Here is an 18,396-nt window from a genome sequence, read left to right as displayed (position 1 = left end):
AAATAATCCTTTGGTGTCAGAAGGGGGCGCGATGTCTGTGAATTTGATTGGATGGACATAAACTGGTTTACAATGTGACTTTGTGTGATCAAATGAATGTCCACATTCTTGTAACCTTTAGCGAGCCACTCAGAATCAGGTAGAGCTACTGGTTGGAGACCCCTGATGCAGAGATACCAGTGCATGTACTGAATATGTGTAGCAGTTGTGTACTCTCTCTTTGCGTTGTGTTATTAATGATGTCCACACACCGTCACGTTTGGCTCCAACTCGCCATTTATTCTGATAATACAGAGATGATGTTAGATCTCCCACAGTCAGTCTCACAGCGGCAAAGATGCACGGAGACGGCACATGCAGACTGTTTACAAGTTATTTACATACAAGCTAACATTAATACAAATATAAAAATATACAACATGTACCTGATAATACAGAGATGATGTTAGATCTCCCACAGTCAGTCTCACAGCGGCAAAGCTTCTCAAAGATGCTAAAACAAAATGATATCAGTTGAAGTTGCTGTTGATTAGCCAGCTAGCTTTAACTAAGCTAGCAAAGTCACCGACAACGTGGCATGTTCAACAAAGTACAATCAAAGAGGCAACTAATATCAACATTCAGCATTTTCTCTAGTACTTTGTAAGCTTAGCTCGACATACAATTTACAGAAACACAATTTTACCCATAAAAACAAGGCTTATGCTCTTTATATTTACGGAGCTAATTCAAAGTCAACCTACCACGGAGACGGCACATGCAGACTGTTGACCAGATGCGGGGTGCACCTGTCAAGTCTGCAGGGGCGCAGTAGAGGGCGCTAATGCTACGTACACACAACGGTCTCCATGGCAACCTCCATTATAATCAGATATCAGAGTAAATAATATATAAAATGAATAATAATAATTAAATAATAAAGTAAATAATATATAAAATGAATAATAATTAAATAATAAAGTAAATAACACAATATTGAAACAGATGACATATAATACATTCATTCAGTGTACGTACATATAAACATATTAAGACAGAGTTAGTAATGGCAAGTGTAATCATTAACTCCGCTACATATGCTGACTGTGAACATTTGCCTGAGTCACAGTGGGGAAATAGTACAATCAAGTTTCATTCAGTGTTGTTCAGTAATTCCCGGACTGACTGACTGAATGAGGAAGTAAAGCAGCGTGTCTGACTGGTTCTGTCAGAGGGAGGAGACGGAGAGAGCAGGTTGGTCCACAGAGGCCCAGAGCTGAAGTTAGCTCTCTTTCTGGAAGTATAAAGTCAGAGTTTCCCTCATCTCAGCGTTAACTAGTTTACAGTTTTCACTAATCCTGCTCTCTGAACCAGGGCCCAGTACTGGTCCCAGCTGCTCGGGGATATGCAGCAGCTCCATCACTCTGACTTCTCTCTACCAACGTGTGTGTGTGTGTGTGTGTGTGTGTGTGTGTGTGTATGCGCGTGCGTGCGTGCGCGCTTTGGTCCTGTAAGAAAACAAATGGTGTAGTGAAAAACTGAATGAGTGAATATTAATAATATGAATATTATCCACATGTAACACTGTTCTGTCAAACCCGGATGATCTTGAACGAGTGCAGATGTGTGTGCAGTAGCTGCTGGTGAGCAGCAGAAGGAGCTGTTGGAGCACATTCTGATTGGAGCTTCTTCACTAATCAGGTCTGTCCCTGGTCCAACTGGGGTTAATGTGTCCATTCTGTCTTTATCAAGGAAGTCTCTCTCTCTCTCTCTCTCTCTCTCTCTCTCTCTCTCTCTCTCTCTCTCTCTCTCTCTCTCTCTCTCTCTCTCTCTCTCTCTCTCTCTCTCTCTCTCTCTCTCTCTCTCTCTCTCTCTCTCTCACACACACTCACACTCACACTCACACCCCGCCGTCCCTCCCTTCCGACCATCTGCAGCCCGCTGGCAGTGACATGTAGCCGGACCTGGGTGCGACATGAACGGGGCTCAGCTCAGTGAACTCCCGGACGACTCGGAGCAGCTCGGGCCGTATGTGAGAGGCCTGAGGCGGAGAGCCCTGCAGGCCAGCGAGCTGTCCGCTGTCAGGACCTTCTCCGACCGGTTCCTCATCAGGTTCCTGCGGGCCAGAGACGTGGACGTGGAGCTCTCTGTGAAGGTACAGCGTGTTCTCCCGCACACATCCACACCTCACTCAACTAGTCCGGGAGAGTGGGAGAGATATGGACAGATTAATAACTCATAACAGAAATGTAGTTCAAACACCAACGAGGGCTCTTTCTAACCGCAGTGAGGTAGACAACGAGCTACAAACTCATTTATACCACAACGAGCCTTTAGTCCTCCAAGCTGGACACATTACATCGGTCTCTATGTGCAGCCGGCTGTGAGACGAGTGGTCAGGGACCGTCTACAAAGTGCAACGCCGAAAAGAGATGCTATAAAAAATATTCAATAACTTCACTGTTATACAGTGTAGTACCACCAAAATTACTTCACACATCAATGGTCTCCTCATAGTTGCACTACAACACTTAGTTTGGAATTATTCTTTTTTTTTTTTATAATTTTGGTGAATTTTTATTGGGAAAATAATTCAATAACTTCAGCATTATACAGTTTAGTCCCATCAAAATGACTGATATATTTGACTTCAGGTTAACATAAATCGTGATAAATCGCAATATCGTATCGCAATACTTGTAGAATCGCAATACTTAAAAATCGCAATACATATCGAATCGGCACCGAGGTATCGTGATAGTATGGAATGGGTAGATAGGTGTATCGTCCACCCTATCGGCTAATAGTGAATTGTTACAAACAAGCTAAAACAGAAGCTGTTTGTCTGGAGTCCAACTGGCAAACTGTTGTAAACTGATCAGCTGGCTTAGACAAAGACTGCTGTTGTAAACATTACTGTTGCTGCTCTAGAAACAACATTTAGCATAGTTATATTTAAAATATGAATAAATTCTAATCCTGAATTTATTCTTTTTTAAAATCATATATATTAAATAGTAATTATTTAGTTATGAAAAAGAACTATCGCTAAAGAACTGAACTGATGAGGAGTATCGATAATAGCAGTAGCATCGATAAAATCCTAACGATACCCATCTCAACTTCTGTTATGAATACAAAGCGCTATGATGTTATTTTGTTATTGCCAATCGTTCTGGACCTCTGACCTTGAATAAAAATCAGATGGGGACCTTTAAAGGGACTGTTTGTAAGATTCAGAAATGTCTTGTTAACAGCGACACCTGTGGCCGTTAAGTCAACGAAAGTCAGCGTGCTGTTGCTGGCACTTGTGTTCGCTCTACATAGACATGAACGGGCATCACTCAAAACAGTGAGGCGACACACGTCAACTAAAAGCACAATATCACTCTATATTTCAGCTGCTTGGCAGTAATGTTAGCTGACCAGACGAAGGTCTCTCCATGAATCAATGCTGATCCTAGCGTTGGCTTTTCCTGCCTCATAGTGGTTATTTGCATAAAAAACACCCAATCAAAATGATGAGAAAATAAATGATTGTATTTTTATTTAAATATGTGCCTTGATTAAAAAAAACCTTGGCATTAGTAGTTTAATGATGTATTATAATCTGTATAGAGCTAGTGTTAGGGAGTTTAAACAGGTCATAATTCCCTAATATCTATTTTATATTGCTGTGAAAACTTCTCCTTCAAACAACTGGATTTATTCAAGTTTCTCACCAAAGACTACATTTTACAGGATTACATTTGAACACATCATGATAGCGTTATAATTTACCTTTGCCCAATACTCATTTTACTGAATAGAACCTGAACACATCATAATGTTACTCAATGCTACCTCCGTTGAAGTTAGCTGTTAGCTCCGTTATTTAGCCAAGCAGGACTGTGCTGCCCACCGACATGTTTGGTGTGTGTGTGTGTGTGTGTGCATGCGTGCTTGCGTGCGTGCATGTGTGAGCGCACGCATGCGCTCAGCTGAGAGGTTGTGTCCCTGCCGAGTAGAGAGTGGAGAGTTTTCTTCAGTGACAAATATTAGCAAAATAATTGATGACAAAACACAGAATTGCATTGATTTCACAGACGGGACGTCCTCATTAGACGCGACGTCCTCATTAGACGGACTACTTCGTAAAAAACATCGGTGGCAGCAACTTGAAAAGCGCTGCATTGTCCATATCTGCCACCCAGATGTTTATTGGCCTAATGAATGAATGAATTATATTTATTCATATTAACCATCATTATGGCATTTCTTGATAAACAGTAAATAATAAATAATATCTAATGATTCTTAATTCCAAAAGTTTTGATCAGTCAGGAATAGGTGTGGTTTCAAATATGAATAGCTATATACAGAGTGTGTGCGCTAGAACGCACTAGAAGCCTGTTTCTCCTCTCACAGTAATTCACTACATGTTTACAATCAGGCAGGCAAACTCATTCAAGTATGTAACAATTAAGATCAGTGTATATGATGGAATAGTGGCATTAAAACGTGCCAGAGGAACCAAATGTGGGCTTTTACAGCCAGAAGTTTTCAGGGCATGCCCCCGGACCCCCCCTACTTTCTCCCACTGACTGGCTCAGATACTTGTACAGAGCTCTGTTGATCACACTGGACTATACCATTTTTCAACGCCACTTGTTGGATGTATTTATCATGTGTCCTCTGTCTTCTTACTCATTACACAGCGTTAGTGTTTTTAGGGAGTGGCTCGGTTGGTATACATACAGTAGGGGAGCATGACGATGGATGAGTGTGATCCATTATAGAACGTCTGGAGGGAATTTCTTCACATTTGGCACAAACATCCACTTGGACTCAAAGATGAACTGATCAGATTGTGGTGGCCAAAGGTCAAAGGTCACTGTGGCCTCACAAAATAGTTTTTTGTCCACTACTTAAGAATTCATATGGTAATTATGACAATTTCATATGAGTGTCCAACAGGATAACAGGAAGTGATGACCTTTTGGACAGACATGTACAGTATGTGAACTGACTGGTTGGCAGAGGCAAACTATTGCATTCCATTTAGCTGCTTCAGTTTCAGGCTCCTGGTACTGTGCATGTTGGTTCCTTGTCACACTGTCAGGACTCAGTGGGACACTAGAATAGAGCAGAGACATTGTTAAAGGGACTGTTTGTAACTTTTTAAGCGTATAAATGTACCGGGTCGGGACACATGCGCGCTCGCATATGCGCGTTCGCGTGTGGCCTCGCCCCTCCTCCTCTGCTTGCTTGCCTTCACTCAGACAGCGCGCGTTCTCGCTCAGCTCGCTCCACCTCTAGACGTGAACGCGCGCTCATTCCACACTGCAGAAGAGTTAGTAGCTCTGAGAATATCTAGTGAATACACAGTGGACGTTTGTGCAGAAATAATTGCTGCAGCTCCTCCAGACCAACAGAGGTTTCCCGTGTCTTGTGAAGTGACGGGGCTCTGCAGAGAGACACGTTGTAGTCTCGTTACCGACCGGGTGCCGGTGTCTCCTCTGCTCTCTCCTGCTGTGGGCGGAGAGAGCAGGGAGACACGCTGCAGAGCCTCGCTGCTTCAGCCTGCGTTGAGGCAGGAAAAGCCAACACTAGGATCAGATCTAAATCATGTTCATGGAGAGACCTTGGTCTGGTCAGCTAACATTACTGCCAAGCAGCTGAAATATAGAGTGATATTGTGGTTTTAGCTGACGTGTGTCGCCTCACTGTTTTGAGCGATGCTCGTTCAGGTATATTTAGAGCGAGCACAAGCGCGAGCCCGACGCTGACTTTCGTTGATTTCACGGCCACAGGTGTCGCTGTTAAGAAGCATTTCTGAAAGTTACAAATAGTCCCTTTAATATTATTAGTAACACCTACTGTGACAAGTCAAAGAGTCTGATGTCAAAAAGGTCTGTTAGGAACTAAAACACTAAATACTGCATTTGATTTCCATCTTGTGTCTCTTGGTACATTCACTTATAGTGTTGACTCTTTATGAACAAATATCAAATATAGATACACACATTGAAGTAATGAGTACATCCTGTATGTCTGTTTGCTGCGTCCTTGCCCTCTCACCGATGTGTTCAGTCATATCAAACCACACAGCTCAGACAAACAGTCCAGTCTTTTGCTCCAGTACTTTTGTCCCGGTTGGCAGTTGATTGACTTTCCTTTTACAGATCCAACGTTTAAAAACCCGTGAGTGTGAAAAGCACATTCCTTTTTAAGAAATAGTGAACCAGGGGTGTATTTGTTTCAGACTATATGGGTGTGCAGTTGCTGAAGTTTACAGAGACTTTATCATACTTCAGAGTATTGTTGCTGTATTATTCCAATCATTTTTAAGACTAATTGTAAAATCACAATGGTTTTTCATGTGAGCATGTTGAGTGTGTCAGTGTAGGTTATACACAGCTGGCTCAACAGGAAGGCTTAGTTGATTATTTTCATTTGAAAGCCGCTGGAGCTCACCCAACTGGGTCTAAGCTCAGCTGTCTGGATCACTGATAACATGCACAAACTGACTCTTGACTTCTACCACACAAATAGTTGAACTTGTTTTTATTACAACCTCACAGCCAGTGTGATCTCCAACAGCAGGAACATTTGCTGTGAAGGTTTAACAGGGTAGATTAAAGGTTCTAAACCATTTCATCTGTGTCAACTCCTGGAGGCTTATTGTACAAACCGTATATTCTTTAGTGCACCAGTATGTCAACTGCAGTCACAGGTGAAGATAATATAGTAGAATCCTATGAAATCCTCTGAATGTTGCATGTGTCCTGCAGCTCTTACTGAACTACCAGCGATGGAGGAGGGAAAATCCTGAGATCAGCACCTGTCTGTCTCCCTCCTCGGTGCTGGGCCTCCTCAACACAACGTACCATGCTGTCCTCCCACAGCGGGACCACACTGGCAGCAGGGTGCTCATCTACAGGATTGGTCAGTATACGTGTGCGCGCACGCGGCCCTGTTCAGACCAGAGGCCTGTACTATGAAGCCAGTTCAACATAGCCAAGCTATCTCCTCGTTATCTGGTTTAACTAACCCTAACAACCGAGATCACGCTTAGCGGTCCTACGACGCTGGTTATCAACTCGGTAAATCAACCCAGGGTTTCTCAGTCTGGCTGTGAGCGCGTTCACATGAACGGGGAGATCTTTGCAGCATCTGACCAATCACAGACATGGACAAGTCCACAGATCTGCAGAGGGAAGAGTAAACTATATTAGACAAATAGGAAGAAATTAAACACTTAATCAGACTAAAAGTAACACAGCTGAAGCTGCCAAATGCAGGAAGGACAGCTGGCTAAGGAAAAAACTCCCGATGTGTGAATGCGTAAATTAACAGACTTATTAATTTAACGGAACACTCAAAAGTAAAATATAGTTGTCTAGATATAAATAGCTTTTAAATGTAGAACGGATGACTGGATTACACCCAATCATGCCCAGTAATTATAATGTGGCGTGTATGACTAATTGAACCTTCTTTCAGCTGCGTCCCCGTCTCCGGCAGTGTGAAACAGACTCAAGAGGAAGTTAAAAAAATAAATATGAAAGTATAATTCAAAGTGGTAAACATCCACAGCATACATCCAGCTGTCCTTCCTGCATCTGTCAGTTTAAACTACTGTTTTCAGTCTGGGTTATGACTGTAACTTCTTCATATGCCACAGCGCGCTTGGTGGGATCTCTTGTTGGGTCTCTAAACTATGGTGTACGGTCTAAGACCTTCTCTATATATAAAGCGTCTTGAGATAACTTCTGTTATGATTTGACGCTATATAAAAATGAATTGAATTGAATTGAATATATGTGTAATATTATCATACGATCCGCGCATGAGCTTTGATTGGTCAGTAGACGGTGCTTTTATACGAGTTGATCTCTTATCTGGAACATAACCTGCTCCGGAGCAGGTCAGGTGTTCAGCATCAGTTACCATGGCGATCTACCCCGGTAAGAAGGGATTCAGCTCTGTAGGACGGAAAACCCTGAAGGGTTAACCCTGAAGTTACCTCGCTAACCCCAAATCCTGCTTCGTAGTACAGACTTCTGGTATCAACATGCGTCCTCAGTGATCCGATCACAAGTGGACAGCTTTAAGTACGTCTGTTCACACCTGGCATTAGAATGCGTCTCCAGTGTCCACCTGTGATCAGATCTCACTTCTGCTCTATATTCAAATAAACACACAGTAAACACACGGTTAATACAGCAGACGTTGTGATGTCATAATACATGAATGACAGTAGTAATATCCTACATATTCCTGAATTTGGGTACAGTTTATTAACATTAAAATATAAGGTTATTGTCCCCGGGGACATCGCCTCCTTTCCCAGGTAACAGAGCTTCAGAGAGCCGGCGATGAGGGCGAGCGAGCTTGTTTCAGCTCTGTGCAGAGCAACGGAACATAAACAGCAACACATCTCCGACAGTGTGATAATAAAGCACCTCCTGAGGTCTGATAGTCTGTAGACATGTAGCCTATACATCAGAGATCTTTGAATAAACTACAGTTGTACCGACAGGAGACAGCACAGCACAGACACCGTTTCCATGCTGCCAGGCAGACAAGCGCTCGCATTTCACCTGAGGAGCTCAGAGACCCAGAGACTCAGAGACCCAGAGACCTGCAGAACTGGGCTGTTTCAGGAGGGGTCTTAAAGAGACAGGCCTCTGAACCAGAGTTTTCAGACAGAGGGTGAGAGCGGCTGTATGCAGGCAGACAGTATGAGAAGAATAAAGGGTATTTTGAACATCACAGCATGTTAACATGTTCTAGTGGGGAATTCAAATACACATATGAACCTGGAAATGAGCATATGACCTTTAAGTTGATTACAGCTGTGTGAGGAGACTTAAATATGTTTTGCTGCTGCTCCCGTCCACAGCAGTACATCTCCTGTCTGTTTCTCTGAACCATCATCTACTGTAGGTAATACACTGACTATAGATGAGTAGCTCATACAACCACACTCCAAACAATCTGAACTATCCCTTTAAAACCTCATTGTACTCCATGAAAGTACAGGAACAAGTCTGTCTTCTCTGTCTGCAGGGCAGTGGAACCCAAAAGACTGGTCGGCCTTCCAGGTGTTCAGGGTCAGCCTGATGACATCAGAGATCATCTCCACGGAGACGGAGACGCAGAGACGGGGTCTGAAGGCCATATTTGACCTGCAGGGGTGGAGTTTAGGCCACGCCCTGCAGATCACCCCTTCCCTTGCCAGAAAGATATCCTCTATACTGTCGGTATGTATAACATCAAGCTTCAGGTTAGATTTACTGTCAATACAACTCCTCCTATGTGCTATAAAGCCCGACTCTTAACTCTTCATATGCTATGGTGCTATGCTTCATATGGGTCTTCATCCACAATAACGTTTTGTATTGCTATGCAGACGACACCCACCACTTTACAACAGACTCCCTCAAAAAAGGGAGAACTTGAGGTCTCAACTAACCATATTATGACAGCATGTTACACCACAGGAAGGACATCTGAATGTCATCACTGTTACTTTCCAGTCACATGTAAGGAACACAGCTGGAACAACGCACAATTACAGTCAGATTCTTTCTCTCTTTAACACATGCATTTGTTGCACAGTGGCTCGATTATTATAATGTGTAGCTTTGAGATCTGCCGAAATATTTTAAAAGAAAGAAATGAAAAAAAAGGATGAAGAACATTCTGATTGCATGGAGATTGTGGCAGTAACGTCCCTGTTTGGAAACATCCGCATTGTTTCTCCACTCTTTTATTCAGATTGTTCCTTTAAAATGTAACTCCTCTGCATATATAACCAAGACATCTTTATTATCATAGGCACAATCAACACAGTTCCATTTTTTCACATTTTGCAGAATGCCTTGTGCTTGTCCTCATTGATTGTGTATTTACCAGCACCCTTTGCTCCATAGCACAGCGTTTTTAACCTCTAAAGTCCCTTTCACACATGCACTGCAGCCCTGAACTCATCTCTAGACAGTACCCGGCAGAGCTGTATGTGACAACGCAAATGTCCCAATGGGTTGGACCGGACATTAAACAGACTTTACCCTGCCAGCTCCCTAGAGCAAAGTCTGACTGTACATAAAGACGGGCGACCTGACTACTCCCCTAAAGTGAAGCCCAAACATCTGGATGGCCCCATGGTGGCTGGCTGCAGTACAGGTCATAAACCCCGCCCCCTCCATGTTAGCTGATGGGACATGGGCCAAACTAAAAAGTCAAAGTACACGTCAAATAAATTTTTCCCGAAGATGGTTTCTGTCATTTTAGGTAGTTCTGATCACGCTGATGTTTGTTCAAGTGTTCACTTTTCTGATAAGTTTGGTTTTAGATGAGACGTCATGATTGACAGCTGCTCTGAGTGAAGAAGTCGCGGAGCCGAAGACTTTAACTTTCCATAACCGTCACCAGTCTGTGTAATAGAACAAGTGTCAGTGTGATCATAGATGTAGTTGTAGAGATATTAGGGTTAGTTGTTGTGTCTTTCTAGCCAGACAGGTACCGTGATGCTAACGTAGCAGCTAGGTGTCTCACACTAGCAACATGCAGCCGTTCTTGGCTCGTTGAGTGGGTGAGACCTCGATACCGCGACTTCAGCTCCCCGATCACTGCTGCACAGACTCTGACTCCAAATGACATCAAAATCTCAAGATGGCCGCTCTCGTATGAGTATATTTTGGCTTCACCTTTGTACAGTGGGATGAAGTGGAGAAGTGTCGTCCATCTATATACTGTACGTCTATGGTGATGTCCCATTGGGCCCGTGTGTGAATAGAACCGGTCGTTGTGCAGAGAATTCACAGCAAGCAAGTGGCCGTGTTGACGTTTCTATGTGACTGGTGCAAAACTGGAAGAATACAAACATCCGGGGGTGAAGAAAGGGCAGTTTTGCCAACTTGGCAACTTCGACACTAGATTTAGTGACTTTTCAGACCCTCTTATTGACTTTATTTCTAAAAATGATAAAAAACATATTTAGCAACTTATCCCCATGAAGGAAAAAGAGAGAAAGATGTTGTAATTCATTCCCACGCATGCTGCTCAGAGTAATGACAGTCCACGGCTCTTCTGCCAACAGCAAGCTTATGCAAACAGTGATGTCACCAATATGCAAATGAGTGTACGACGTCATCTGGTGACTTTTAGCGACTTTTGGTCGTTCATTGGAAAAGAGTTGTCAGCACTTGTAGAAGGTCATTTACACAAAGGTGCCGATGGAAATGTCTAACTGGAGAGATTCAGGGACTCCTGACAGGAAGGACCAACGGCCAAACCGTCAGACACTTCAACAACCGGCAAGAGACTCGGTTGTTTATGACCAAATTACAAGCCGGCTACGTGAGCGTGGTGTTTTTGTGTCCTACGTTCTGCATGCTGTACCCAGGTATCCCCCCTCGCCTTAACTAAACGGAGCATTTCCAGTAGGTGAAAAGGTGTCTGTTGTGTGCTACATGTGTGAAAGGGCAACTCTGGACAAAGACCTGATTCTCCAGACATTGCCCAGAGCTATATGAGAACTGCAGGGCTTGATTTGACCATTATTAGCTGTTACATATAGTTATCTTACTCACTTTGTTTCTACACCCGTGTGTGTGTGTGTGTGTGTGTGTGTGTGTGTGTGTGTGTGTGTGTGTGTGTGTGTGTGTGTGTGTGTGTGTGTGTGTGTGTGTGTGTGTGTGTGTGTGTGTGTGTGTGTGTGTGTGTGTGTGTGTGTTCAGGACGCTTTTCCACTGAAGGTCAGAGGAATCCATCTGGTTAACCAGCCGATGTTCTTCCGGCCAGTCTTCGCCATGATTCGTCCCTTCCTGCCAGATAAGATCAAACAGAGGGTCAGCATCCTGGTCACACTGCACTGCACAGACACTCATCTCTGTTCTCAGCATCCTGGTCACACTGCACTGCACAGACACTCATCTCTGTTCTCAGCATCCTGGTCACACTGCACTGCACAGACACTCATCTCTGTTCTCAGCATCCTGGTCACACTGCACTGCACAGACACTCATCTCTGTTCTCAGCATCCTGGTCACACTGCACTGCACAGACACTCATCTCTGTTCTCAGCATCCTGGTCACACTGCACTGCACAGACACTCATCTCTGTTCTCAGCATCCTGGTTACACTGCACAGACACTCATCTCTGTTCTCAGCATCCTGGTCACACTGCACTGCACAGACACTCATCTCTGTTCTCAGCATCCTGGTCACACTGCACTGCACAGACACTCATCTCTGTTCTTCTTCTCTCTTTCATATACAAAAACAGAGTGGAAAGGCCTTTAAACACCTCTCTCCCCACTGTAGATCCATATACACGGTGCTGATTTCCACGACACTTTAAGCGACTTCTTCTCACCGCCCGTCCTACCTCCAGAATATGGAGGGGAGGGGCCTGGCATAGAGGAGGCCTGTCAGGACTGGACCAATCAGCTGCTTCAATCAGAGAAGCTCCTGCAGCAGATTGCCACTCACCCAACAGGTGACATCGCCATTTCTCCTCAGGACTCCTTGATCCCAGAGGAAGTAGAGACGGAGCAGGAATGATGTGTTGGATCACACATTGACACTGCTGTATTTAGCTTTGGATCAAAACAGCCCAGCACTGTCTGGCAGCCATTTTGAGGCCTTAACTCGCGATTACTCACTGTGCAAGTTGTTGGCTGCATCAGGAGAGCTGTCTGTGCTGCTTTCAAACATTTCAGCACTGGTCCATCTGTTTACATGATGTTTGTCTGTTAGCTGACTTCCTGGTTACATTGCTCAGTGAAATCTGACCAAATGGAGAAGTTGCATCTTCTAACTGATTTACACATATTTGCTTTTTTTCCAAGGTTGACATGAAGAGGCCGATGTCAATCTTGTGTCTGTGTTTTAAGTACTAGGTTTGAGTCCCGATGTAGTTAGCCTAGCTTAGTTTGAAGACTGGAAATATGAGGAGACATCTAGCTTGGCTCTGTACGTAAAAAAGAAAACTAGCAACACCTGGACAGCGTACTAAATATCTCGTTTGTTTAACCTGTACTCAAAAAGAAATGGACGAAGAAGAAATGGGGCAACAAGAAAGAAAGTTGGGAGACAAGCTGCACAGAAGTGCTGGGTGTCATTTGTCAAGAAATAGTTCCAGCATGTAACTCTCTGTTTTGACATTTCTCTTCATTTCAATGTGGACCCAACAGGATGTAGAGTATTGTGTAAATAAGAACGCTTTTCTTTCCCTCCTGTTTTTACACTAAGCTAGGCCAACCATGTCGTGATGCCAGCTTTGTACTTAAAGCACCAACATGGAAGTGGTACCAATGTGCTTACAAAGCATATTTTTCACAATGTTGAAGTATTTTTATATAATTAATACATTTTTAATTCATGTATAAATTTGACTAGTACCTGCAGGTAGCTCAGTGTTAACAGTTTGTTCAGCTTAACTGAGACTAGATCTAAAGGTTCCCCAGTTTACTGTCACCTCCACTTGGAAACACACCTACCTTATCATGTCTGTCACAGCAACACAGGTTTATTCATGGATCCCTCTGGTTTAGTCCTTCTATAGGTAGACATTCACAACCCACAGCCGCTTCCCCAGTGGACCTCAGGGAGGGAGAGGAGGAGATTTGTGTAGCAGCTGCAGGGCACAACCTTCATCCAGAGGACCGAGCAACAAGCCCTCATCTGACTGTAAAATCCTGTGAACTCAGTTTAAGCAGCGCTGGGAGATGTGATGCTTTGTGGAAGCCAAACGGTTTACAACTGTGTTTTCATGTCACCATGGACAGCAACGCTGCAGAGGAGCATGAACTCTGACTTCCCTCCAGCTCATCACTCCATCCAGACCTTCATCTCATCAGTCAGCCAAACCAACCCCCCCCCACTCCTCTATCTATCCATGGTTGATCACTGGAGCTGTCTCAACGTTTACCAAATGTCTTCACTTCATGAAAAGAAACCTTTGACTATGTTAGTACACATATTATGCACATATCCCATAAACCCAGGTATTGTTCCAAAAAATATAAAGTTACTGTTCACACTGAGTTCATCATTATTTGTATTAATTGTTGTAAAACCTAGAATAGGTTCATAATAACCCAATGTTTAGGATGATTGCAGGTAGCCTGCATCATCGATGTCCACTGGTCAGACATGTCAATACATCAGCTGATTCTACTGATCAACATGTCAATGCATCAGCTGATTCTACTGATCAACATGTCAATGCATCAGCTGATTCTACTGATCAACATGTCAATGCATCAGCTGATTCTACTGATCAACATGTCAATGATCAGCTGATTCTACTGATCAACATGTCAATGATAAGCTGATTCTACTGATCAACATGTCAATGCATCAGCTGATTCTACTGATCAACATGTCAATACATCAGCTGATTCTACTGATCAACATGTCAATACATCAGCTGATTCTACTGAAGTATTGATCAACATGTTAATACATCAGCTGATTCTACTGAAGTATTGATCAACATGTCAATACATCAGCTGATTCTACTGATCAACATGTCAATACATCAGCTGATTCTACTGAAGTATTGATCAACATGTTAATACATCAGCTGATTCTACTGAAGTATTGATCAACATGTTAATACATCAGCTGATTCTACTGATCAACATGTCAATACATCAGCTGATTCTACTGATCAACATGTCAATGCATCAGCTGATTCTACTGATCAACATGTCAATGATCAGCTGATTCTACTGATCAACATGTCAATACATCAGCTGATTCTACTGAAGTATTGATCAACATGTTAATACATCAGCTGATTCTACTGATCAACATGTTAATACATCGGCTGATTCTACTGAAGTATTGATCAACATGTCAATGATCAGCTGATTCTACTGATCAACATGTCAATACATCAGCTGATTCTACTGATCAACATGTCAATGCATCAGCTGATTCTACTGAAGTATTGATCAACATGTCAATGATCAGCTGATTCTACTGATCAACATGTCAATACATCAGCTGATTCTACTGATCAACATGTCAATACATCAGCTGATTCTACTGATCAACATGTCAATACATCAGCTGATTCTACTGAAGTATTGATCAACATGTTAATGCAGAAGAGGTCATCACATTGAGGGGGCTTGCCAATGGACCGAGATGAGATTTAAATCTCAGAAAGCAGTTGACAGTGTCCCCTAAAGAGAACCTTTAGTGACATTTCCATACAATGAGCTCTTTTAAATATATGCAGTTGTTATCCATAGTGTATTTTACATAAAAAGTAATCATTTTGTGTCAGATGTATAGCTGATGAGAACAATAAGACTGAACAATGTGTCATGAGACCAAAATGATAAGCTGAAAAAGGCTAAAAAGCTCTTTGCAGAGTTGCATTCGTCTTCTCCACCACATTTATTTGTCAGTTGTAGTTACTGAAGATTTTAAAAACCTATAATGAGCATATGAAATACAATGCATTGTTATACAGTAAATGCAAAAAAAAACAACAGATTAGATATAATTGTTTTTCCTGCAGCCAGCTGCAACACCAAAATGCAGCTCTCATGTTACTGCATCAAAAAGAATACTCATATATAGTATAATATATCATGTAAATAATAACACTGACAAACCCAATTTGGCTGTATACTTTTACTTTTATAATTTAGTAATTTTTTTCTGATAATAATTTGCTACATACTTTTACTAATGTAAGATTTTGAATACCAGACTTCAACTTGTAACAGAGTGTTTATAAAATGTGGTATAGCTACTTTTACTGAGGTAAAAGCTCTTAATACATCTTCCACCACGGGGATAAAAACTCCTGCCACCATCGTTAAAAAGCTGTAAGCTTACTGTTTCTCTCTTGGTGCACCGTCACTGTTACAGACCTTTGGTCAGTAAACATGATCTACAACACTCCCTGGGATCAATCTGCAGCGTTAGCTCAACTCTGGTTCCCTGTTGACCAGATCAATAGAAAGAGAGTTACAGGCCCTCTGTCTGCACCGCTCAGTCTCTACATATTATTAGAGATCTCCTTCACTCCCCTCTTCACCTGGCTGTGGTACTTTATTGGGCTCTAAACCCTGCTAAAACTGGGACAACAGAAAATCTAAGTTATTTTCCAAACATTACTAGATTTGAACTGGCTGACGATGTTTCCTTCCTTACCAATACTATGATTGAAGATCATAACAAGACTTCTATATTTGAAGAGTTATGGACTGTATATGAACCGAGAAACTTCCCCCAACTCATTCAGACTTCTGATTCATACTTTCTAGACTTTCTAAAACGTACTTAGGAAGCCCTGTGTTGCTGACTACCGGTCAACAGACTGAAAATCATGGAGTCAACTGCAGAAATCTCTCCAACCACTAACTTCCCCTTAAGGCCACATTGCAATAGTGTTGGGTTGACGTTACACCACCAACCATACATACACAACTCCCTGAAACAGGCAACTGTTCTCTGTTTGAACAGCATAGTGACCCAGTGCACACCCAGACAGTTAATCATTAGACACCGTTAGAAACAGAAAGCATGCTGATGACAGAGCTTGCTCACCTGTGTACACTTATTGGTTTCAAGTGCCATGCTGAGTATCAACACCTACAACAGTAATTATCATATTTGTTTATAAGACTGGCAGCTTGTCTGGCTCCTACACGCTTCTAAACTCAGTTGTCTCATGTAAACACCCTTTCAATGGGAATAATTCACATACAATAGATGTGACTTTTGGACCTTCATATATGTCACATGTGAGAACAACAAATTTGCATTTAGTATCACGTGTGAAACAGCTTTGTGTGATGAATTCAGATGCAATTATAGTATTTTCCATAACTTGATTTCAACTTTCATTTCCAAAGTTGTATAAATGTGTGTTCATGCTAGATGTTCCATTTGAGCAGAGTGCTTTAATAGACTGGGACAGTTTCCATTTGTCACTATTGTCTTTTGATGTGATGCAAATAGACTTGATGAAATCTACAAGTTCATCAACAGCTTCCTGTGTCCACACGCTTCCTCTTAAAGACACTCACTGAGTTTCCTTTAGTGTATTACAAGGTGTACTCAAAATACCTGATAGAGATCCCACATTATTGTTTTATATTTTGAATGCATGTATCAATTATTGTTTTAAAGCAATACATTTACAGCATTATTCATCATATGTAAGATTGATAGCAGGTCCCTTCAATACAGCTTACTGTCTGTCAGAGGCTGTAGCAGGCTCACTTTTAGAGCTGTAGTGCAGGTAGTGGTGTCATATGAAACTAGAAACCATAAGTAAGGAGATTAAATAACTCTCCAAAGTTAGGCTACATTTTAGTGAGGAAAAACTGGCATGGTCATTTTCAAAGGGGTCCCTTGACCTCTGACCTCCAGATATGTGAATGTAAATGGGTTCTATGGGTACCCACGAGTCTCCCCTTTACAGATATGCCCACTTTATGATAATCACATGCAGTATAAATGTGTTATTGTCTCCTATTCTAAAATGGTATATCTGAATATTTCTGAATACTGGGGTCCCTAAACAGTGTTGAATTATATAAATTGGGTCTCACTGTAAAGCTGAGACTCTTGTGGATCCAATGAGCCCAACTGTATTCATGTGTGATGATGTTAGTCCCCATAGGAGACATTTCATTGACCTCCCTGTATAAAATGACCTGTGGTGACCTCTAGGATAATCACAGCCTCATGAAACTTTACAGCCACAAACTAGAGACCTAGAGCATTCAGAGGATGGATGGATCAGACTAGAGACCTAGAGCATTCAGAGAATGGATGGATCGAACTAGAGACCTAGAGCATTCAGAGGAGGGATGGATCAGACTAGAGACCTAGAGCATTCAGAGGATGGATGGATCAAACAAGAGACCTAGAGCATTCAGAGGATGGATGGATCAAACTAGAGACCTAGAGCATTCAGAGGATGGATGGATCAAACTAGAGACTTAGAGCATTCAGAGGATGGATGGATCAGACTAGAGACCTAGAGCATTCAGAAGATTGATGGATCAAACTAGAGACCTAGAGCATTCAGAGGATGGATGGATCAGACTAGAGTAGAGCATTCAGAGGATGGATGGATCAGACTAGAGACCTAGAGCATTCAGAGGATGGATGGCTCAAACTAGAGACCTAGAGCATTCAGAGGATGGATGGATCAGACTAGAGACCTAGAGCATTCAGAGGATGGATGGATCAAACTAGAGACCTAGAGCATTCAGAGGATGGATGGATCAGACTAGAGTAGAGCATTCAGAGGATGGATGGATCAAACTAGAGACCTAGAGCATTCAGAGGATGGATGGATCAAACTAGAGACCTAGAGCATTCAGAGGATGGATGGATCAGACTAGAGACCTAGAGCATTCAGAGGATGGATGGATCAAACTAGA

At 42.4% G+C, this 18,396-nt stretch overlaps 1 protein-coding gene across 1 annotated transcript; it reads left to right on the top strand.

The window, feature by feature from the left end:
• The first annotated feature begins 1,868 nt into the window (after positions 1-1,868).
• Positions 1,869-14,019, top strand: ttpa (tocopherol (alpha) transfer protein). The gene is made up of 5 exons (XM_074652395.1): positions 1,869-2,134; positions 6,753-6,906; positions 9,034-9,227; positions 11,709-11,819; positions 12,296-14,019. Exons 1-5 carry the CDS (start codon positions 1,955-1,957, stop codon positions 12,533-12,535), a joined length of 879 nt encoding a protein of 292 aa, XP_074508496.1. The 5' UTR covers positions 1,869-1,954; the 3' UTR covers positions 12,536-14,019.
• Positions 14,020-18,396: the final 4,377 nt, after the last annotated feature.

Source organism: Sebastes fasciatus, chromosome 11, assembly GCF_043250625.1.
Source record: "Sebastes fasciatus isolate fSebFas1 chromosome 11, fSebFas1.pri, whole genome shotgun sequence".
In the NCBI taxonomy this organism is placed as follows: Eukaryota; Metazoa; Chordata; class Actinopteri; order Perciformes; family Sebastidae; genus Sebastes; species Sebastes fasciatus.
The sequence above is the reverse complement of the archived record's forward strand: the minus strand, read 5'-3'. Positions and strand labels throughout refer to the sequence as shown.

Excerpts from the sequence above, each read along its gene's own strand:
- ttpa (XM_074652395.1), top strand. The coding sequence starts at position 1,955 with ATGAACGGGGCTCAGCTCAGTGAACTCCCGGACGACTCGGAGCAGCTC. Across the intron at positions 6,907-9,033 it reads GGTGCTCATCTACAGGATTG|GGCAGTGGAACCCAAAAGAC; the intron begins GTCAGTATACGT and ends CTCTGTCTGCAG. Across the intron at positions 9,228-11,708 it reads AGATATCCTCTATACTGTCG|GACGCTTTTCCACTGAAGGT; the intron begins GTATGTATAACA and ends GTGTGTGTTCAG.